This window comes from Epinephelus fuscoguttatus, linkage group LG11 (assembly GCF_011397635.1).
Source record: "Epinephelus fuscoguttatus linkage group LG11, E.fuscoguttatus.final_Chr_v1".
In the NCBI taxonomy this organism is placed as follows: Eukaryota; Metazoa; Chordata; class Actinopteri; order Perciformes; family Serranidae; genus Epinephelus; species Epinephelus fuscoguttatus.
The window spans coordinates 37800949-37825188 of record NC_064762.1 but is presented as its reverse complement, the minus strand read 5'-3'; the positions used below and the strand labels follow the sequence as shown (position 1 = coordinate 37825188).

The 24240-nt window shown below is 40.5% G+C and overlaps 2 protein-coding genes across 3 annotated transcripts in view; one reads left to right on the top strand and one right to left on the bottom strand.

The window, feature by feature from the left end:
• Positions 1–24240, bottom strand: part of LOC125897389 (xaa-Arg dipeptidase-like) — a 649571-nt gene that overhangs the window by 256687 nt on the left and 368644 nt on the right. The gene's annotated exons all lie outside the window — the stretch shown is intronic.
• Positions 8336–14404, top strand: pcare2 (photoreceptor cilium actin regulator 2). The gene is made up of 2 exons (XM_049591000.1): positions 8336–11064; positions 14335–14404. The coding sequence occupies exons 1-2, from the start codon at positions 8336–8338 to the stop codon at positions 14402–14404; spliced, it is 2799 nt and encodes a 932-aa protein (XP_049446957.1).

Sequence of the window (24240 nt, the reverse complement as noted above, 5' to 3'; positions counted from 1 at the left end):
GATTCATACAAAGATGCTGATGCCTCTACACAATAAATAGCTCCTGATATCCCTGACGTGACCTCTGTCCTCAGGGGGGAAGTCAGCTTCAGACTTCACTGTTACACAACTGTTAGTCAGTAGACACTACTGATCTCTTCAGAGGTATTAAGGCGGCTTGTCCTGCCAACACACAGACACACTGCCCATGCTCGACTGCAACTGGTGGCATGTCCTCACTGTTAAGACTACATGAGAAAGCCCCTATTGTCCAACATCCAAATCTGATCTTTTCAAAAACAGTGACGTGTGATTGTCAGCCTTCACAGAAATGGTTGAAGACTTCCTTGTAGATATTGCAACATCCACCCCTCCACCTGACTTAATCTTTGCAAGGTGCTGGAAACATAGATGAGTCTAAAGTGGTAGAAAAGATTCCCACACACTTACATCTATGCAGTGCTTCACTTTACTCCGAGCATTATTGCCCTAAACTATTAGTTATAGTTAACAACCCTCTCCAATCCAGCATTTTTCCAAAAGCACACTGCAGTAATAAAGTCTCTTTAAAAAACAGTCTTTATGCTAATGTATTAAATAACTATCGATATACAGTACAGGCCAAAAGTTTGGACACACCTTCTCATTCAATGTGTTTTCTTTATTTTCATGACTATTTACATTGTAGATTCTCACTGAAGGCATCAAAACTATGAATGAACACATGTGGAGTTATGTACTTAACAAAAAAAGGTGAAATAACTGAAAACATGTTTTATATTCTAGTTTCTTCAAAATAGCCACCCTTTGCTCTGATTACTGCTTTGCACACTCTTGGCATTCTCTCCATGAGCTTCAAGAGGTAGTCACCTGAAATGGTTTCCACTTCACAGGTGTGCCTTATCAGGGTTAATTAGTGGAATTTCTTGCTTTATCAATGGGGTTGGGACCATCAGTTGTGTTGTGCAGAAGTCAGGTTAATACACAGCCGACAGCCCTATTGGACAACTGTTAAAATTCATATTATGGCAAGAACCAATCAGCTAACTAAAGAAAAACGAGTGGCCATCATTACTTTAAGAAATGAAGGTCAGTCAGTCCGGAAAATTGCAAAAACTTTAAATGTGTCCCCAAGTGGAGTCGCAAAAACCATCAAGCGCTACAACGAAACTGGCACACATGAGGACCGACCCAGGAAAGGAAGACCAAGAGTCACCTCTGCTTCTGAGGATAAGTTCATCCGAGTCACCAGCCTCAGAAATGGCAAGTTAACAGCAGCTCAGATCAGAGACCAGATGAATGCCACACAGAGTTCTAGCAGCAGACCCATCTCTAGAACAACTGTTAAGAGGAGACTGCGAATCAGGCCTTCATGGTCAAATAGCTGCTAGGAAACCACTGCTAAGGAGAGGCAACAAGCAGAAGAGATTTGTTTGGGCCAAGAAACACAAGGAATGGACATTAGACCAGTGGAAATCTGTGCTTTGGTCTGATGAGTCCAAATTTGAGATCTTTGGTTCCAACCGCCATGTCTTTGTGAGACGCAGAAAAGGTGAACGGATGGATTCCACATGCCTGGTTCCAACTGTGAAGCATGGAGGAGGAGGTGTGATGGTGTGGGGGTGTTTTGCTGGTGACACTGTTGGGGATTTATTCAAAATTGAAGGCACACTGAACCAGCATGGCTACCACAGCATCCTGCAGCGACATGCCATCCCATCCAGTTTGCGTTTAGTTGGACGATCATTTATTTTTCAACAGGACAATGACCCCAAACACACCTCCAGGCTGTGTAAGGGCTATTTGACCAAGAAGGAGAGTGATGGAGTGCTGCGGCAGATGACCTGGCTTCCACAGTCACCGGACCTGAACCCAATCGAGATGGTTTGGGGTGAGCTGGACCGCAGAGTGAAGGCAAAGGGGCCAACAAGTGCTAAACACCTCTGGGAACTCCTTCAAGACTGTTGGAAAACCATTTCAGGTGACTACCTCTTGAAGCTCATGGAGAGAATGCCAAGAGTGTGCAAAGCAGTAATCAGAGCAAAGGGTGGCTATTTTGAAGAAACTAGAATATAAAACATGTTTTCAGTTATTTCACCTTTTTTTGTTAAGTACATAACTCCACATGTGTTCATTCATAGTTTTGATGCCTTCAGTGAGAATCTACAATGTAAATAGTCATGAAAATAAAGAAAACGCATTGAATGAGAAGGTGTGTCCAAACTTTTGGCCTGTACTGTATGTAAAAAGATACCATTTTTAGCTGAGGTTATTAAAAATGTTGGTCACCATCAACCTGTAACTGTTTAACATTGCTTTGATAAGTTAAAATCAGGATTTAGTCCCCATCATGGCACCGAGACTGCCCTCATAAAGGTACTTAAAGGTCACAAAGGTCTTAGAGATTGTATCTTAGTGCCACTTTCGACACTATGGACAACATATCCTCATACCATGCTTCGTATGATATCCTATGAAAATGCACACACAAAAGTCGGTATGTTGTCTTTCGACTTAGCAGCCCATTAACGATGTTACATCTTTAATGTAAAGTTATATAATTGTAGTAGTTACAGAGGTTAGGTTTAGGGAAGTTCCTCGACAACTACAACTTATTCAGAATGCTGCTGCCAGGGTCATGACAAAAACTGAAAATATATTGTAGCTCTGGGCCTAAATACATACTATCTGATATGCTTGTGCCAAATGAACCTCCAAGAATCCTAAGGTACACCTAGGGCTGGCCCACTGGTCGCTCCAAGATTTAAAGCAAAACATGGTAAAGCAGCTTTTTGTTATCATGCAACACAGACCACTTTCAAGTCAAAGCTAAAAAAAAATAGAAATAATCCTATTTTAATCCTAATAAATTTTAAACTGCATAATCTGCCTATTAATTGTTTTCCATTTAATTTATCTGTACATCTAAATATGGGAGAACTTAATGTGCTTTTTTATTTATGCAATTATCTTATTTTAATTAAACTTGACTTAAATTGCACAGGCTTACTTCTAAAATGTTGTTCCTCTTGTATCGCTTGCAAGCACATCTTTCACCTTTGTTGTATTACTATTATCCTGTCAAGCACACTGAATTGCCGTGGTGTATAAATGTGCTGTACAAATATATTTTTCTTGCCTTGCTTTTGGTCTATCAATTCAATTTCAATTTCAATTCAATTTTATTTATAAAGCCCAATATCACAAATCACAATTTGCCTCACAGGGCTTTACAGCATACGACATCCCTCTGTCCTTATGACCCTCGCAGCGGATAAGGAAAAACTCCCCAAAAAAACCCCTTTAACGGGGAAAAAAAACGGTAGAAACCTCAGGAAGAGCAACTGAGGAGGAATCCCTCTTCCAGGACGGACAGACGTGCAATAGATGTCGTACAGAACAGATCAGCATAACAAATTAACAGTAATCCGTATGACACAATATCAGACCTTCATCTGAATTTATATCCTATATAAGTAAAGATGTATACTCTGATGAAGGTCTGATAGACTGAAAGCTCAGAATAAAGTAAAATACTGCATACATGTAAGCATGCAGAAATCTTTCCTCCCAGTTTGAATACTTCCTTGTATCAGCGATGATAGGAAGCCAACATGCTGTACCTTCCAACTCTCTGTGAATGCCCATTCTGTAATTCAACAGTCAAAGTCACAATGCAGCTATTGTGACAGTGCCTCTCTGTTTGTGTTACTGGGAGGATGTGCCAGTATAAACTAAAGATTTACCGTAATCAAGTGTTGCAGTGCAAGAATGCAGAAGTTATCTTTTATCCAATCAGAAGATAGCAAATCTAATCTCAATCAGATCACTTTTTTTTACACCTGTACATGTGTCTAAGAATGCAAGATACAGTATGTCAGTTACAATACCTGGATTATGTGTGATTATATTGGGAGCTCTAAAATTTTGTCGTTTTTGGTACCACTGGGTTTTTTTTCCTGTATAAATTTATATTTTCCTGTATATGTGTTTCAAACATGTGATGTTTCAGTCCTATCTTTGTAGGGTGTTGACAGGGTTTGATGCATATGTTATAAAAGTAGCTTTTTCAAAATGTGAAACTGTGAAAATAAAAATTTTTGTTACTTCCGTTGCATATGGGCTTTTTAATATGCTACAAGACATACTGAGAGCAAAATAAGCAGTGAACACCCTGGCTGAGCTATTTTGGCTTGGAACTGCAGTGTACCAATAACAACCTAAAAAACATGCATTCAGACTTCCAGGGTTCTTTACATCACAACCTTATTACAACACAAGTCCTGCAAGCTAGTTTTAACTTGAGCAGGCAGTTGTCATGCACTGTTTGTACATTTTCCCATGAAAAGTAATGCACCACAATTCTTACATATCCCATGTAGTTATGAACCAGCGATATGTACATAATGTTTTGGAAGTCTGTGATCACTTGACTAATGCACTGATAAGAGTAAAGAAGGAAGCAGTCCGTTAATTAGGAAGGTTTGGGTGGTGGAAGGGTCACAAAACACAAGACTTTCCCCCAGAAACGTAACGATTTGAACTTTAAGTAAACTTTGACTTATTTTAAGGTGCGTCATCACCATGTTTATTTTCCTGTTTCTAACAATGTCAACATTTACCTTCCTAAACCTAACCTACATAACTTTATGTTAATTAGGTATATTTCCATTGAGTGTGTAACGTCATATGTGGGACATCAATTCCTAGGTTATCAAACAAACCATTGTTTGCAAATACATTGACTTAAGTAATTAAGTATACCGAGATTATTATTATGCTATATTGGTGTGTTGGGAAGCTTCATTAAAAACCATTCATATGTTATGATTATAAATCTTAAGTAAAAGTAACAAGTAACTATACATGTCAAATAAATATAGTGGAGTTTGACAAGTCAAATCAAGTCAAGTCAATTTTATTTAAGTAGCCTTATATCACAAATCACAATTTTCCCTCAAGGGGCCTTTGATCTGTACAGCATATGTTACCCTCTGTGCTTAGGTCCTTGATTTTTAAAAAGCACTTAGTGGGTAAAAAAATGGAATAAATGTCAGTTAAAACAACAAAGGAAGGATCCCTCTTCCTCTTCTTCCAGTTATGTAAAAGATGTCATGTACACAGAACAAGAAGACAGACTACATAAACACACAAGAGCAAAGTTCAAGCACACCTTTTACAGACAATAATAAGTGGGAGTATATGAGAGAGTATATGAAACTTAAATGTACAAGATTTCCCTCTGAATTTAAGTGGATTAAAAGTATAATGTCGCATCTACTAAAATATTATCATTAGCAAAGTACTTCAAAATTGCCTACAAGTCTTGTAAATAACAGACAGCCCTTTGAGCAGATGGTAGACCTCCAGCAGCTTAAGCTCCTTCTGCCCTGTTGGCCAACAGCGTGCCAATTCCTGTAAATGTGATACACCTGGGCGTGGGTGGCAAGGATTACAGAGATGTTTAGAGACAGATAGCTGGGCTCAGGCTCACTGGCATTCTGTGATACTGTGATTACCCCCTATCTGAGGGCACAGTTTTTTATAAACTCTGTTAATCCGGGGAAGAGTCAATGAGCCTGCTTGTTTTCAGAGAAGGCCTGTTCACACAGTCACAATCAGTGTCTGAAATCTGTGAAAATGAAGTCACTGCCAAGAATAAGTAGCACAGCCTTACAATATATGTTTAGTCGTGAGCCTACAATGGGGATCATGTTCTTGGAATTCTTTTATGGAATTTGGGCATTTGCACAGTGTTGCATGACAGGGGAAAGTACTGTTGTAACATTTTCCCCCCAAATACCCTTTGATTTTGAATTTGTTTTTCAGTACAGAAAAGCATAAGTGTCCCTCGATCATTCTCACATTCTCACTCCGACTTCATCACATATATGGAAGGTACACAGAGTGCGTTGGTTGTTGACGTTCTGGGATGCCGAGTCAAGTTCTGCAAGCTACATGCATTGTCTGTTTTCAGAATGCACTTATCTTTTTTACAGGAAATGTACAGTTTGCATGCAGTCTCTTTCAAAATAAACACACTAAGTCGGTACATCACTGCAAATTACCTTTTTTTTAGCGTCAACAACAAACGCATATGGTTAAGTTTAGCCAACAGAAACACATGGCTGGGTTTAGACAACAAAAGCACATGGCTTGGTATGGCTTTACAATCTTACAGGAAGTTAACACTGGCCTCCCAAGTGAAAGTCAGTGGCTGTTTGACCCATCCATCACCCCTCCCGCCTACCCTACCTGGACTTCAGCCGCAATTTTTTTGATGCCACCAGGCGCCGTTAAACAATAATGGCTACTGGCAGCATACAATGCTGAGGTGAAAGAATGGCCTTTTTTTTTATCTGCGTCTGATGCCGGAAGTCACTGACCAAGTGCCAGATTTCGATGATTTTGAAGTGAGACCAGGTTGATCATTATTAAGCCACAACGGTGCAATTCTCTAAATATTTTAGAAACTGTTTTTCTTTGGGCCCTCTGCAGTCTACTCAGTGGTTAGACCAAATAGGGTTAAAGTGTAGTTTGTCAGTCCATAGTATGTTCAGCTGATATTCCATGATCCAAGCCCAATAGGCCAAATCACAATGTTTGTTTACAGAAACTTCCAAGTAGAAAACCCCTATGTCACATACATCAAATGAAACGGCACTGAGCTCAGATGGTTAGTTTTTAGCCACGTAAAAAACAACAATATCTGTTTAGGTGCACTATATTTAGAATATTTTCACTGCTTTCAATGCGGCTGTTATCTTAAAGCCATACACAAAAACAGTCATTTTAGAAAACGGGAGTTGCTGCCTCAATCAGTAAGTGTGTAAGGTAAAGTGGTGAATGTATTCCCAATGTATAGTAGAGTATATTCAAAATGATATTGATTTCTTTTTTTTTTTCTTAAAGTGGGTCTTTCTAGGTGGCTAAAATATGTTTTGCTGCTACCTCTGCTGCCGGCAATACATTGCTTACCTTCCATGCTGGTAGAGTTGGTTTATCAAAGACTGTCAAAGCAACACAGTACATAAAATAAGCACAGCAGAAACATCAGACAGGTCAGACCACCTAGATTAACTACACATTTTTAAATGTTGCAGTTATGGCTGAAAATAACAACAGGAATACACAAGTTTGCCAATTTTCCAAATCTCCACAATTCAAAACAATTGCCAGTTGTCAGCCTGGTGCAAAAGCACCACACTTGTTAATTTCAGCTTTTTATAGGTATTATTGTGCATGTGACACTGAAACAGGAACCATTTCCTATTGCACACATTATGATGTTAAGTGTCCAGTTTCTTTTGCAAATGACTGGTGATTTCTTCTGCTCTTATTCAGCTGTTGCTCTGAGGGATCTTCTACATAGCAAGCAGGTGCAGTTCATTTTAGGGGCTGGATTAGTGCCAGGTGGTAAAAATGTTTTTGTTGATGATGTTGAGGTTAGTCAAGTTTGAATGGGGATTATAACTGAATCAAGGGTGATAATAATGGTTATTCCAAGAGAGAGCTTTTACTAAGAGATAAAGTTACGAATGCCAAACGGTCACTTTGGCATGAAGGTATGACAGTGAAACCTGCTAAGTGCCTCGTGTGACTGGAACTGGCACCCTTACCCCAGCATTTACAGGAAAAGCTACATGTGTGTGTGTGTGTGTGTGTGTGTGTGTGTGAATAGTTAGAAAACCATGACGCAACATCAAAAAATAGTAGTAGATTTCTTTATTTAGAATAAAGTAAATAGTTTCTATATCAACGTAAACTAGACATGTCTGGCAATCAGCCTGCAGAAAACAGAGTTGTTTATCTCTCAAGTGAACCCAACAGTTGCATGTAAATTACCAACAGCATGCTGGATGAGGCTAAAAACACCACCTGACAAACTTGGATCTGATTAACCTGATGAGCTTAAAGTCTTACATGCAAATGCCTGTTTGTGTATGTGTGTGCGAGCGTGTGCGTGTTGATGCACTTAACGTGACCATCTGTGCGTGCTGAAGAAGAGAGAGGGAAGAAACCCCCCAATCCGTCTTATCCTCTCAGCTCCTTACCATCGCAAGTCTTGGTAGGTAGTCAGTTCACTCAACAGGTTGCAGATGACTTTCCTGCACTGTTTGACTACAACAATTCTGAGGAGAAAGCATACATTGATTGAAGAGATATATGGAGACTTGCACGTGGAGGCTTGACAGACAAAAGGACAGAGTTGGAGGATTCTAGAGGACCTTGTCAAAGCAACTACAGACATCCTTACCTATGGATTTACACTTCGGCTTTCACCTGTTTTCCTGAATCATTTTTCTTCAAAGAAGAGATTTTTCAATGTTTTCTTGAATAACCTCTGAATGTAAACATGGGCTGTTCTCCATCCAAAGGAAAGTTATTTTCAAAGCCAGAAGGCCCTAGTCCTCAAAAGGCTCTGCTGGCTGAAGCGCCACAAGATGGTGTTGATTCAAGACCTGAAGAGGAGAGGGATAAATGTTTCGAGACTGATGAGAAAGAAAATGAACTTCCTCGACCCACTGAAGAACATTCTACAAAAGACACTGCATGGTCTCAGATGGACTGCGACACAACAGATGCCCAAAACACAGAGGACATTAAAGAAACAGAGGTGAATGTGATGCCCCAAGAAATAGTCCATGAGGTTCTACAAACAGATAAGATTAAAAAGACAGAGAAAAGAAAGAAAAATAAAGGGAAGAGAAGGTCTACTGACAAGCACAGAAAATCCTCTATCATCCAGAAAAAGGTTGACTTCCCACCACACATGGTGAAGGCTCACCAGGCAGCCTATGCCTATTTAAACCCAAACATCTCTAAATATGAGACCCTGTTGGGCCTGCTAGACCAGGCCGCCCAGACACAGCTTGCTCTCCAGCCTGCAATGTCTGCTTTGGTGTTCCGGTTCGAGGAGATCAACCAAGCTTTAGAAGAGATGGCTGAGGAGGGGGAGCTCATGTTGAAGGAGCATGGGGACTACATGGCCTTGCCTTCTGGGATGCTGGGCCCAGTCGTTATGCCAGCTAAATCTATGACTGATACAGCCAACCCTGCAAATCCACCTCCAGATCTGTTACAGCAACTGCTCAAGCATTCAACAGAGAAAATGAGACTTGTGGGGGGCTCGGTCCAGGCACTGGGTGACACCACGCTTGAAGAGGCGGTGGAGTATTTTTCTTCCGTCTCTAAACTGCTGATTGACAAGCTGCAGGCCAAGCAGGCAGCGGAGCAAAGGCTGACTCAAGTGCTGGCGCGGGTGGAGGGGGCTTCCATGAGGAAGTCTAACCCAGAGGATTCTGCACTGCACAGTGAGGACAGCGGTATCGGGGGAGAAAATGAGAGTCTGACAGGGTCTGAGAGGCACCGCCGCCACCGCGGGAGTGCCGGATCTGGAAGTTGTGGATCTGGAAACAACATTCGAGGTGCATCTGATATTCTGCACAGTAATTTACCCAACCTGGAAGGTTATAATGAAGATGATGAAGAGGACGAGGAGGACGATGATGATGATGATGATGATGATGAAGAGTATGAGGATGATGAAAGGGACAGGCCTGAAAGGAAGAGGTCTAACTCTTCCCCACCAGATCCCAGCCAACCTCTTCTTTTCATGTGTGCAAGTTACATACAGGATCGGCAGCCTACAGTCAAACGACCCCTGACTGCTATCTCTGTAAACAAACCTGAACACTCTACATCCACCAGGTGTGTAAACACAATGATTGAGCTACAAAAGAGCCAGAGGGACTTGGATCAACGAATGAAGAAGATGGCTGAAATCCGAGGAGAGAAAGAGATAGCAGGGCCTCATTATAACCTGTATAGAGCTGGACTAAGACGGCATTCAGTAAGTGGATCAGCTCAAAAAGGCCCCCTCAGAATAAATCAGTCACCTGGTTCCTTACCAATGTTAACACCTCAACCACCCAAGCACCAATCAGTCAGAAGGCTGATAAATACCTTTAGCCAAGGGGTTGATGGTAGACCAGGGCAGAGCCTTGCTAATATTCCACCTCATATCAGGAGGCCCAGGAAAAGTGGGATCCTTCAGTCATCTGCCACAGTGAATAGTAATGAGGGGGGGTTAGTCATCAATGGCAACAATAATAACAACAGCTGGCCTGAAGGGAGGGATGACCTAGATGTAGACAACCTACCACCTCCGCCGCCAGAGGTCCTCATGGACAATTCCTTTCAGAGTACTGAGGGCATACCAGGAAATAAGGAAGGGTCACAGGAAGATTCAGTTGTACATCTTCCAATAATAAACCAAAAGAGTGGCGTCTCCCAACGCCTAAAGTCATCTGTGCAGAATGTTGAACTGCTGCCAAACAGAGCCAGCATGAAGCCAAGATCGATCAGTATCTCTTCTGCCCGTCCTGTCAGACAGGATGCTGTTACAGGAGCACAAGATACAGAGCAGCAACCAGAAACTGATCTGGATCCAGAAATGGAGAAGGTTAACTGTCACTATCAACAGGCACGTAAGATGAATCACCCGCACAATGCAGGGGAACCTCCTGATAACAGAGATATTACAGAACTAAGCGGAAGAGGAACTTCACCTATTCAAATTAGAATGAGCCAGAGATCTGGAAGCAATGACTTCACTGAGGGGGAGATGTCCACTTACAGCCTACCTATAACAGCACCCCCTGTTTCTAGAGTCCGCCTACCACCATCTTGTCCTTCTGTGTGCCACAGATTCCCAAGCCCTCCTGTGTTCAGACCTCAGTCTGCCTCAAAGCCCTCATCCCGCCCAAGTTCTCCAAGAACGGTTACACGTGCCACAGATAACAACATTGAAGAGATCATTCCATCTGTGTCCTTTCGAGATGCCCGCTCAGTTTTCTGTCGAAAGGACTCTAAGACCTGCATCCCTCCTGGAAGTTCTGTACTTCCCAAACCATGGGGTGAGGCCTCCCGGGGCAGACTTCCCACGAGAGGGATAGACAACAATGCCCGTCGCACCCAATCAGAACAGAGGCCTAGTGTGACTTCCTATTCAGAGTTTACTAAAGATGGCTGTTCAGCCTCCACACAGTCCAAGGGGAATGAGCCTGTTACCACAAAATATAGGTAAGTAATATCACAAAGTTGTGGGTCCAGGTGAATTTCACTGGGTTTTGTAGCTGTTTCATTGCTATGAAAGAAAACCTGACTAGTTAACAATACAAGTGTTACTTGGCAAAACTGAGCATCAGTGTCCATTGTTTAATTTGTGCACTTGTCGAGTCTTAACTTGGGTTTTGAAGCAGCAATTAGATACTATTAAAAATCTGGTATTTTGTATATTCTTCTAAAACATGACAGTTCCATGGTGTCCATGTAGCTAAAGTTCTGATAGTCTACAAAATATTGCAAGAGATTGAAACTGGAAAGGGTTAGATCCTTGTGATTAGGGTTTTATTAGCGTAATTAAGCAGTAAGTAAGGTTAGTTTGACCTTTGGTGGTTGTTTACTTTTAATCAGGAGCCACCTGTGTGGATTCCACCAGCTGTCTGCATTATTGTTTAAGTGAATGACATTAGCACGTCTGACCATCTGCATTCCCAGCAGACAAAACCAATCTGGTGCCACACCTGGTTTATCTACTTGTATGTGCTACAATAGGTCCCCTACTTTATTTGTAAAATAGCCCTCAAGTTTTTCAATAGCTTGTCTTTCCTGATCAAGTTTTACGGGAGTTGTAAAACAGGACATCATGTTATTGAAACATAAATCAATTGATGTCAGCTGCATATTTGAAATATAACTGGCCTGACTTATACCTTCAACTTAAGTTGTGGGAAAAGTTCAACTATTCTGTAATGAAAGCAATTAAAGAATGAAAGACAACATGTACTCGCCTACTGTAACAATGCTCTGATGGCAACAAAAAGAATTCTTGTCAGGATAACAAGGCCTTTGATGTAGCATTTCTGCCCTTTCAAGTTCTCTGGAACTGAAAGCATTCAGCAGCTCTCCAAGGCATAGTGACAAACTGAATCCACTGAATAAAGTGTATGAAGACAATGAAACTCCGAGACAGGATTGCACTTAAATTCCGATTAGTTATATGTAACAAGATTTTCAAAAGTCTTTGTTTAATGGAAGGTGGCCTTTTACAGAATTAAGACAAAAAAAAGGGATGAGACATACTATATATGCTGCAGTTGATAGGAGAATGGAGTGGGGTAGGGATTGTGGGTGGAAACAGCTAATATACAAATACAGAAAAAATAACAAAAAAAAACAGACTCACTGACAATATAATTACAGTAGTAGTGTCAGTGGTGTAGTGGTAGTTAATAAGGTGGGTGTACTACTAGGTAGATGCAAAGGTTACTGAGGAGGAAGTGGGTATACTTTTCCATAAATTCCAATTTTTTCAACTTTTTTTGGCTGATAGGTGGGTATACTGTAAACAGCGGAGGTGTGTATACCATGTTTACCTGCTTGTCCCCTCCACTTCACTACTAAGTATATTATAGTTCAAAGAAGTGCTGAGTGTGAGTGAGTGAGCTTTGTATATGTTTTAGTTAGATGGACATGTCAGTGTATCTACATGTATGTGCTGTATACTGTATGTATATGAATGTATGTCTGTATGAAAATGTGATAAAGAACAAGGGGCATGGGGACAGAAAAATATTTAATTAAATTAAATATGCCATAAAATTTAAATTAAAAGCCTGATCCCAGTTAATGCCCAGTCCCTTTAACTAGCCCAGTGTGGCTTCACACTTTGACAAATACACACCTGTCTCAATTAGGCACCTGGTCTGGTTGCCAAGTTGTTCATTTTTTCATAGAAGTTCTTCTGATGTATAAAACCGGGTTTTTGGCTACCTCAAATTATGTGTCCATTCCTCAATTATCCTGTAAGTTATTCATATGTCTTTACTCTTAAGGGCCCTCAGATCAAAAGAATCAAAAGGGTTTTTCATTCAAATTAATCCAAGTTGTGATTATTGTTTTAACAGGTTAAAGTGGTGTGTCGATATGCTGGGTGCCATAATCCTCAAATACTGTAACTCTCTGTATCTGATGTGCTGTCTGTCAGAGCTAGATCAAATGGATGATTCATAATTGATATATAATCTGAAGCCTAATCATTAAAATAATATTCATACTGGTTTAAATCAACAATTCAGTTGTATTTCCCATCTTTGCTGCGCAACAGTTTTGTGTGAAAGGAATTAAAGGCCTGTCCCATATAGGCGCCTGTCTCAGATATAGGCCCTTTGATTTCAGTTATTTAAACTAATTATAGGGAAGCAAATAAACTTAAAGGAAAGAAAGAAAGAAAGAAAGAAAGTAAAGTTGGTAGGTGGGGTAAGGTTGACGAGGTAGAAAAACACATCACGTGGTCGTGGGCACAAAATTTGCGAGAATTACATGCTGGCAACACGAAAACAATGTCAATGCAAAGTCTTTCATGAGCACTTTCATCAGGAAATGGTTACAGTTTGGTTAGGTTTAGGGAAGTAAAACACTTAGGTTTAAAAAAAAAAATACTTGGTTAGGTTTAGAAAAACACTGTGGTTTAGCTACGTAAGGGACGTCAGTTATGTAAATTTTGCGTAGTTACATAAAGTCCATAAAGCTACTTTATTACATTAACTTTTGGTTTCACATGGGACACATACAGTGGTCTTCTGGTTGAAAGTCCATATTTGTTTGACCTATCCATCATAACCTCCCACCCACCCTAGGAGGACTTCCTCACTCTTTATTCTAAATTCATCTGTCCACCATAACAAAGGATCCTCACTGAGTTTGCATTGGCATTGTTTTCTTGTTGCCAGCATGTAATTTTAACAGAATATGTGCCCACCACAACGTAACGATTGGTTAAGACTTTGTGTCCATGTCACGTATTTCTATGAGACCAGGTTGGAGACAAATATATCCCGACTTTTAGTCCCTAGTATGGGTCAAAGCATCAAAAACAATGCATTCTGTACTTAAACACACATTCTGTGGCCCTGTGAAGTGGAGATAAGGAGTCTATTTTATTTTAGCCTTCAATTCTCATCCGTTAGTTTTTAACAGTTTACCATCTATGATTTACATCTCTGTAGAGCTTCTGAAGAAATTAACGGTAGAGATTTAGTCACTACATTTATTTCAAAGTGTTTGGACACCTGCAGCACAAGCTACAGTTGCTCTTCAAACTTAGTCACAGTGCCCAGTTGTGTGTTACCAGCTTATCTCATCTCTCCAGAGAAACCACCTGGCCTAATCCAGAAAGGATTAGCCCTCCTACCCCACTGTCCTCCCCTGCTGAGCTCCTAGGCCTGCTACCCCACATAATCCACTCATGCACTAAAACTCCTTTTACCCTCCTCTCTTGCTCTCCTATAGGTCGGGCAGCCCTCTGATGACAGCAGACGATGCCCAGTTGGATCCAAGTGCCACTGTGACTACAGCCTAAAGGCCAGCTGTGATTGGCCAGGGTTGTTTAAGTGAAATATGATGTGGGTGAGGTAATGAAGAAAGGGATTATGGATTAGCAGGAGGTTTAGTCCCTTTCACTTTTCTTCCCTCTCTTGATAAAAGTGGTTTGTTCAGAGGCAGATTTTAGATACATGTATATTAAATCAGGCAGTTGTGAAGGGCCTGAACATTTCTTTCTGATTGACTTCTGAAAACATTGTCAGAATTTGTCTGTATCAACTTTTAGAAGAGCATATTTAATCTATACTAAATGTTGAATCTATAATCTACCTTGAATTTGTTTGAAGTTGAAGATACATGTATACATTTTGTTATTCCAGCCACTGGCACCCCAAATCCCAAATGTCTCCTTGGCTCACTGTTGAACCTCAGAGCTGGGAGAAAACTTTGGGATTCAGGGGTGCTCTTAGCTGCTCTACCAAAATCAAAGAGAGTACGCCTTTTACTTACATAATCAGTTGAACTCAAATGTTTTTGTATGTATCATATTTTGTGTTTGGACCGTTTGTACTAGCTTCCCATTTGTGTTAACCATGTTTTCTACCTCGACTGTGTCCCAATAAAAGAAAGAAATCTGACCAAAGTCATGCTTACCATGTCTTTTCTTGAACATGCTGTTTGTGGGAATGTTCAGCTGTTATTCCCACCCAGTGCATCATTAGAAACATGGTATGCTACAACAAAATCATTGAAGGTGCATTGTAGAGTTTTTGTAAATGACCACCGGTGTGTCACGGTGTTCTGCATACTGAGGACTGCATTAATATAGTGCTATCTTAAATATATCCTAGTCTTAGCGACCACTAAAAGTGCTTTACAACCATAGACTATCAAAATGGACGTAGCCACTACAATGTCACCAATTGGTTTGTGGGCTCTCATTTTGAAGCCTCGCGTTTGACATTATGGCTGTCGCCACTTTAGATTTTTGGAGCCAGAAGTGACCATATTTGGACAAAAAGTCCTAATACTAGCTGCTAGCTTCGCTGGCATGATACAGTATGTGGATAACTGTTATAATGCTAATGCTCATTTTTTCCTAGTGAAAAACAGGCTTAAAAACATTAAAACAAAAAATACTTTCCAATGAACGTCTGACTCATGAAACATTTTCTTTATTTTCTGAGCCCACTAGATAGATAGATACATTCAAACACATCAGTGGTGTAGTGGTAGTTGATGAGGTGGTGTTTAGCTGATTGGTGGGTATACTGTCACTGGATAGAAAAAGAAGTGGGTATACCCTGAGTATATACCTGAGTATACCCTCCACTACAACTAAAAACATACTGAAATAGTGAAGGCTACAGCTACACTTACACAGCGTGAATCTGGGGTTATGCCATGGCCTACTTATGCTTAACCAACATTGCCATGGTAACATTATGCCATTATGTGTAACTTTAAACCTTAATATCATTTAAACAGGTTGTTATATGGGCAAAATATTTAACCCTCTTGCAGCTGTCACAAATGTTAACTATGGAGAGCAAAACTTTTTTTTCCCCTACCAGGTTATAAACCTGTTTATTTCCGCTGTGAAGCTGAGCATTTTAACATGGTTGTCTATGGGAATTAGCTCGCTTCTGGAGCCCTCCTCGAGTGGCCATTTGAGAAACTGCAGTTTTCAGCACTTCTGCACTGGCTTCATTTTTCAGCCCAGAGGTTACCGCTTCTTCACAACACATGCCAACAGTGTTAACATCTTTAAAATTCCACAGACACGCCCTTTAAGTCAGGCTTCCTGTTATACACTTTAAAGGTAGGGTCTGGAGGATTTTCCAGTTGCTGTTTGTAAACACAGATTCAAATTTGGCCCCTCCTATCAGGCTCAACTGCGCGCTGCTCCTACCCCTCCCGGCAGTTGTGTGTTACACAAAATGATTCAAAGCTCAATCCTGACACTACATCAAGCCATATATTAGCTAAACGTAAAGTTATTTGCATCGGTTGATAGTCGGAATTAGCCTCCACAACAAACTACGTAGGAATTACAGTTGTTGTAATGGAAAAGTTGATAAATTAGCAAACTAGCACAAGCTAACTGGCCTGTATTTGGGATTTACCTGTCCAACAGAAAGCAGGCCAATTCTGCATCGCTGTACATCCCGAGCCTCTCCTTCAATGCTCGAAACCGGGTGAAAGCCACCCCAATATTCACACGACTTTTGGCCCGTGCTTTATCGGCTCAGCGTTTTGCCTCACTCACATTGAATTTCCTTTTCTTCGTGGGTACGTCGTATGGAGCCCGGAGGTACGGAAGAAGGCTTCACAGAAGAGGTTCAGGCAAGGCTCGTGCTGGTGCACGCTCGGACACGCTCGGGCACAGCACCTGCGCTCTCTCATTGGCTGGGGAAATCTCCGCCCAGAAGCGGTCCGAGCTCACAAAAACATCAAAATACAGTTAAAGGGCAGGAGCTCTGCAAACAGAGTCACCACCACACATGAGTAGAAGCCCATAGGTGATGATTAAGAAGGATTTCATGTATGTCTATATTTTGTTTTGTTTGAAAATCCTACAGATCCTACCTTTAAGTCTCCAGCCTATCATCAGCATTACTGTCTCAATTTAGGCAAAGCTCCACAAGGGCCACAGGATTATTCCACAGTACTTTTAAATTTACTTGTCATGTGTTACATATCAGTACAGTGCATCCTTAAAGGTACCCTGTGGAGTTACATGTCAACGAACACGTCGCACATGTGATATAAATGAAACACGGACATCAAAACATTGTTCCATAGCACCACCAGTGGTCAGAAACTCCACAGGGTGCCTTTAAACAACAACCTTTTGCACTATAACACAGGTCTGTCTAGATATTATTGCTACACATCGCAAACAGGGCCCTGTTCTCCAGTCATCATTAACTCAAATCACTTTACAGCAGCCTGCAGCTACCATGTACCTTGATGACTGTATAGCTTATAGAAACTGACCTCCTCTATAGGAGTTTAAGTGACTCACTTATATGGTTATGTTTACAAAAGACTGTAGTGGAATGTTTCAGTTTAGTTAGGTGAAAAAAATCAATGATAATCACATGCCACCACAGCATGTTGTGTGCAAGCATCAATGAATAGGAGCAGGGACTCTTGAACTGAGTTGAACACTGAACATTGTTACAGATCTTGGTGAAGAAATGCTGCCATCTATTGTCTTGCATTGCCAAGAGGAATGTCCATTTACATTCCCTGCTTATAGCCTCAGATGATATCACTTATTTCATCTTTGTTTTTGTTTTTTTTTTGGGGGGGGGGGGGGGGGGGATGTCCAAAAATTTTGCTTTATTTCTAGGAATTATTTTTCTTTTCTCCCTTTATTTTGATCACTGCCAAGATTTAAACTACTGATTACCTAGAGTTTTGCACTTTTCAACATGAGCATGTCCACTAATGGGACTGCATTTTATAGTGCTGTTCACCCTGCCGTTCAAGATAGGGGCAGTTTCTTGCTCAAGGACACTTTGCATTTAGACAGGAGAAGGTAGGGATCAAACTACTGACCCTGTAATAATAAAAGACCCCCGACTGCACCATTTAAGATGACCTGTAATAAATGTCCTGAATGTGCTCCAGGGGCTTCTTAACAAAATGAGGAATCACTGATACCAATCACAGGAAATTATCACTGCCATATCATTTGCCATAAAAATGACATTCTATTTCCTTTTTAATAGTCAATATTCAATATCACCGTCCCACAATTAACACTGAAGATCGAATCCAGCCCAGAGTCTCCAATTTATTAGTCACCTTTCAGGTAAAATCTTATCAGACGAAAGTTTTAGGCCCTTGTGTACGTGCTCACAGAAAGCAATTTCAACACATGCATTTTTTCAGTTTGTATGCCTGTCAAAAGATAGAATAATTCATTAGGTGTTAAGAAATAATTAAAATAGTAAATTATGGCCAGCACTGAGTCCCACACATTCTCTGTCTTCAAATAAAATCATAGTATGCATATTTTCAGAAAAGGACATGTTTATATAAATTACACTAAGCTGCATTTATTTGAGTTGGCCTCAAATAAATGAGTTTTTCTTTGAAGTGGCTGTATACAAATGATCTTGACTTCTTCATGGCCGTTTTGTCATAATGCAGCATTATTAGAAATAATAGAATATATATTTATTCAGTGGCATATATACTGAATATGAAAGAGTTATCCTCTATTACCGTTAAAACCCCAAATCATACCTTTTGTATTGGAGCAGCTTTATATCTAACTTCTACAGTAAGTTACTACTTTATATGCAGCATCTTACTGTCAAAACAAGCACACCGCAGATATTAGAGTCTGTGTTGGCTGTGCACAGCAAGAGTGCAAATGGCTGTGGGCACAGTAACAGTGACACATTGGATGAGATGTCTGAACCCTGGTACTGCTTGTGTACTGTAAATAAGTGCTGGCATTTTCTTGCCATAGACTTGCCCTAGATGGGGGTGTTTATGATCCATTCTTTGTCCAACAATTTATTCATTTATTCCTTGACTGCAATCTAATGATACTGTAAGTCAGAAACTGGTAAATACAATAACTTCCATAAGACATGAATATAGTTTTGTTTTTTTTATGCCTCCACGCCGTGTCCAGAGGTATAATGTTTGTCAGTTGTCCATCCCATTCTCATGATAACTCAAGAACGACTTGAGAGAATTCCTTGAAATTTGTTAAAGACATCCACTTGGGCTAAAGGATGAACAGATTAGATTTTGGTGGTCAAGGTAACTGTGACCTTGCATTCATCTCATTCTTGTGAATGTAATATCTCAAGAACACCTTGAGGGTTTTTTTTTTTTTTTTTTAATTTGCCAAAAATTCCACTTGGACTCAACAGTGACCTGATTAGAAGTCACTGTGACTTTACAAAACATGTTTGTGGCCATAACTCAACAATTCTTTTGCTTAAAGGGATAGTGCACCCAAAAATGAAAATTCAGCCATTATCTACTCACCCATATGCCGACGGAGGCCCTGGTGAAGTTTTAGAGTCCTCACATCCCTTGCAGAGATCAGCGGGTGGAGCGGCTAGCACACCTAATGGTAGAAGCGCCCCAGACTAACGTCCAAGAACACAAAATTGAATCCACAGAGTATCTCCATACTGCTCATCCGTAGTGATCCAAGTGTGCTGCCGCTCCCTCCGCCGCTCTCCGCAAGGGATGTGAGGACTCTAAAACTTCACCAGGGCCTCCTTCAGCATATGGGTGAGTAGATAATGGATGAATTTTCATTTTTGGGTGCACTATCCCTTTAATATGGCAAAATATGTGTCTAATGGCATAAAATGATGACATTTTCTATCCAAGAGGTCAAAGGTCAGCCTCACTGTGACCTCATAATATTCTTCAAAAATATTTTTCTTGCCATTATTCAGCATCATATCTCAGGAACAGAAGAAGAGACACTTGGTCTGATACTGAATTGGTAACAGTAATCTTGGGCAGCCACTTTAAAACTGTGCTGATTGTCTAGATCTACTGTTCTTCTGGGGAGGGAGATGTGTGTGAAGCAATCATGTATTGACAGATATAGATGTAAACTGTGACTGCAGCTTGACTGGTTCATGGATGTTTACCTGTGTTGTATTAATAAATACAATTGTGAAACAAGCTTAAAGCTGCTCTGGTTTGGTCTTCATCAACTCTTGTGACAAATGTCCGACTCAGGTAGTGTACAGTGGACATATAATATAGATAATAATATATTGTAGCATTGGTTATAGCTCCCTGTGGGTTTATTACTACAACAAACACCTTTGGCATTACACTCAGCCATTTGATCAAATGTATAAAATAATATAATATCAGTGTTGCATGGGCTTTACATAACTTTTCTAGGTTAAGAAATGCAAGTGTGAAGAGCTCTCTTACATGCACTACCATTCCTCTGCATTCTATTCAGTGAGGCTATAGTACAGATCAGTGAATAAAATATATAGTTTAATGTCAGCATGAAGGTGGTGTGTTGCTACTTGGCCCTCACTCCTCATCTCCTACTAAAAAGACTCCCATTCCTGTGATTCTCCCCATCCTCCTTCTAAATGATTAATGAGCTCCTTTGTTGTTCGTAGCGCTGTCAGTCTCAATACCTGATCAGGCTGTGAGATGAAAAGGACAGAGAAGCGCAGGGACATGCAGCTGTTAGTGCTGCTGTAATCAGCTGCGAACAGCGAACTGAGATGCTTAAGGCAGAGAATACTGTGTGGTCAGGGGCTACAGCTAGTTTCAGGATGGAGTCTATTAAAACTGTCTCCATGTGCTCCTTTATACAGGAGGGAACCACTATGTGAATGGTAGGTGATGTAAATTCAGTGGATAATTGGAAACAATGTCATACATATTCAGGGATTAACTGCAAATTTCATGAACAGTGTCCTACATGAAATAACGGTCAGTTATTGAGTGGCTCCAAATCTTCTGTGTTTCCTCGTTTGTCTAATGAGATTTTGTTCTTTGGTCTACTATAAGTTCATCAACATCTACCCAAACTTTGTATGCCTTGTGTATGTTTGTTTTCAATACATCTACACTGTTGGTCTTTAGATAATTAACCATTTGTGCACACATGAACCTCAAAGGATGTTCCACTTTTTTATTTAAGTACTGCTATTAATCAATACTTAAAGGAGCAATAAGCGAAATTCATCATTTCTAGATTGAAGGAATTAAAAAATTGCTATGTGACGAACTAGAGGTGTAATTTCATCTGGAGTATATCATGACCTCACACACCCTCTCTCTGTGTTGATCTCCAGCCCCTTGTTTACAAGCCGGTCCGGCTGCGCGTTTATGTACGTTCATGTGAATTCCCTGCCCCCCTCTCGGAGCCCTTGGCCCTCCCTCCCTATAAAAGGCTACAGCCAGTGAGCAATGGCAGCGCATATTTTCGAAGTGAAATGGCAGAGAGCGGAACAAAACGTCCACCTGAAGAAGACCATGATCTGAAATTACCTCTTAAGAAACATCGGTTGTTGGCAAAGAAGTTGTCGGATAAAGAAAGGGACAGAACTCGGATTAACATTGGCCTTGCATTTCTCTCTACGTTTAGGTCCAACCGGAGCACCGAGCCCTGGTTTGTTATTCAGGTTAATGTGGGAAGAAGCAGCAGGTATATCGGGCAGCTGAGTGAAGCTGAGTGAAGTGGAGCCTGCGGAAGAAACACCGGGACCGTCTGGATGTAATAGTCCGTGGAGATGCTGTAGTTCTCGGCTGCACAGACGAGGCGAGTGGGGCGGGGTGTTGGAGAGCAGAGGTAGAGGGAGGTGTGGCTCATGACATACTTTGTTTTGGTCTACAGGCAGTGCACAATAGCGAACCTAGCGGTGAAAAGATTTCGCTTTTTGCCCCTTTAATTTGATTTGTATATTCACTTTGTTCTTTTATAATTCTTAACTGATCAAAATGTTATTTACTAAATGGAGTAGATCCTGCAATCCAAGGAAGCTGCGTTTTAAATGGATTGCACCTCATAAATTCAGAAAATCAGTGTTAGACTTTACTTTTCTTTCTTTGCCAAAACTTACACTAAAGTACTCTGTCTTCCATGTTCTTCAATATGACAGGGGACTTTATATAGCTCCATCTCTTTTGCATAGTACTTTACATCTGGCAGCAGTGGAGCAGCAAGATTTATTTCGTTGACAAGAAGGTAGCCGCCCAAGGACAAGCGTGTGATAGATCATTTGAAAGGCATTCAAAATATAGAGGAAAGATAGTTCATCACCACAATCCCCTGACTGACACGCTGTGATGAGAAAAGTAAATACAGAGGATTTACACTGATGTGAACATCATCATCTAATGTATTCATCACGTCAGTGGTGATTTGATTTCACTGCAGGGAGGTGAAAGCCGATTAGTTTGGTGTCAGTTGGTCAATGAAGACATGAGGATCCTTTTCAACCCTTGTGACTCCTCAGTTTTTCTGCTAGGAGACAAAGTTGTTCTCGGTCTGCAGGATATTCATGTGGAACAGAGTGTTCCTGGTTATGCTGCTGCCTGAGGATGCAAAACACCATGCCTGTCTGCAACAGGATGTATTTATTATTTCAACAGTGAGTCAGAGAGTGACATTAATATCAATCAGGTCGGCCCTGTTATCAGTCTGATCTCAGTTTGTGCTGGCTGTAGTTTTCTTTTCATTTCGGGTTGACAGTTGACTAAATCACTATCAGCATGCTCACTGCTGTCTGCTGGCACAGAGGTGAAACGCTAAAAAAAACCCCACTATTTTGTTGTCCAATTTACACACTCAGACACACTAACAATCATGTATTTTTGACTCAGACAGAAATTGATAGTCTACTACTGAAAGGACAGGTGTGTAGGATTTAGGAAGATCTATCAAGCTGCAACCTTGAGCCATATCTTAATCTAACTGCCCATTTAATCAGTCCACATTTAGCTCACATTTTTAACCAGACCTTTTTAACTGCCATTATTCCACCTTCTTGGAAAAGCGCATTTGTAACTCCCCTACATAAAAATGGTGACATCTCTGACCTCAATAATTACCGTCCAATATCCAAACTTCCCCTCTCAGCAAAAATCCTGGAATCATTGGTCAATTATCAATTACGCTATTTTATCGACTCATCAAACTTACTTCAGCCACAACAGTCTAGATTTCGCCTGGGTCGCAGCACAATTACAGCTGCAGTTTCAGTCATAGATAACATTGTCTCCTTCCTGGATAATAAACAGTTTTGTGCTGCTCTTTTCATTGACCTCTCATAAGCATTCGATACTGTTGATCATAATATTCTACTTCATAAATTACAGTCCATAGGCTTAGATATTTCGTCACTTAAATGGTTCCACTCTTACCTCACTGACAGAACTCAGACTGTTGTCACTGACAGCGCTCAATCAAGTCCACTCACTATCAGAAACGGGGTGCCGCAGGGGTCTATCCTTGGACCATTGCTATTTACATTATACATTAATAACATAATTCTCCCAAATCAATATTTTAATGTCCACTTTTTTGCTGATGATTGTATCTTATATGCCCCCAGTTCTAACCCATCCCAAGCCCTGACTCATCTACAGACTGCATTTGATGCCCTACAATTATCCCTCCATAACCACAGACTAGTTTTAAATGCAGAAAAAACTAACTACTTGGTATTCTCCACTTCCACCACTAGTGACTCCAACTATCCTGCCATCAAGACCTTAAATGGCACCCACATTATGCTCAATGACTCATACAAATACTTATGAATTTGGCTTGACAGCAATTTATCATTCAAGATTCACATTCAACAGTTAACGCAAAAACTAAAAAACAAATTATTGTACAGGATCAAAGGCTGTCTGTCTCCCTCCAACCAAAAAAATCATTGTACTGTCAACCTTCATGTCTGTCCTTGATTATGGGGACTTCTTGTATTGTATTAAATCTTATATTAAATCCTGTGTATCACAGTGCATTACACTTCATTATGAATGGCAATTTTCACACTCATCATTGTACTCTGTATCAAAAGGTTGGTTGGACTTTGTTACAGTCCAGAAGAAATATCCATCACATGTTATTCATCTACAAAGCTCTACTGCTGAAACTTCCCAATTACCTCACATCTCTTCTCTCATTTAAATCCAGTAACTACAGAACACAATCCAGTAACTATCTAACCTTAGATATTCCATATACACGCACTAATGTTGGCAGAACTGGTTTCAGATATGCTCCCTTTAAATGGAATGAACTGCAATCTGCCCTTAAACTTGAGACATTCATTCATCTTGGAGATTTTAAATCTCTGTTGTCTGATGTTTACTATCATTGTTGTAACTGTTTCT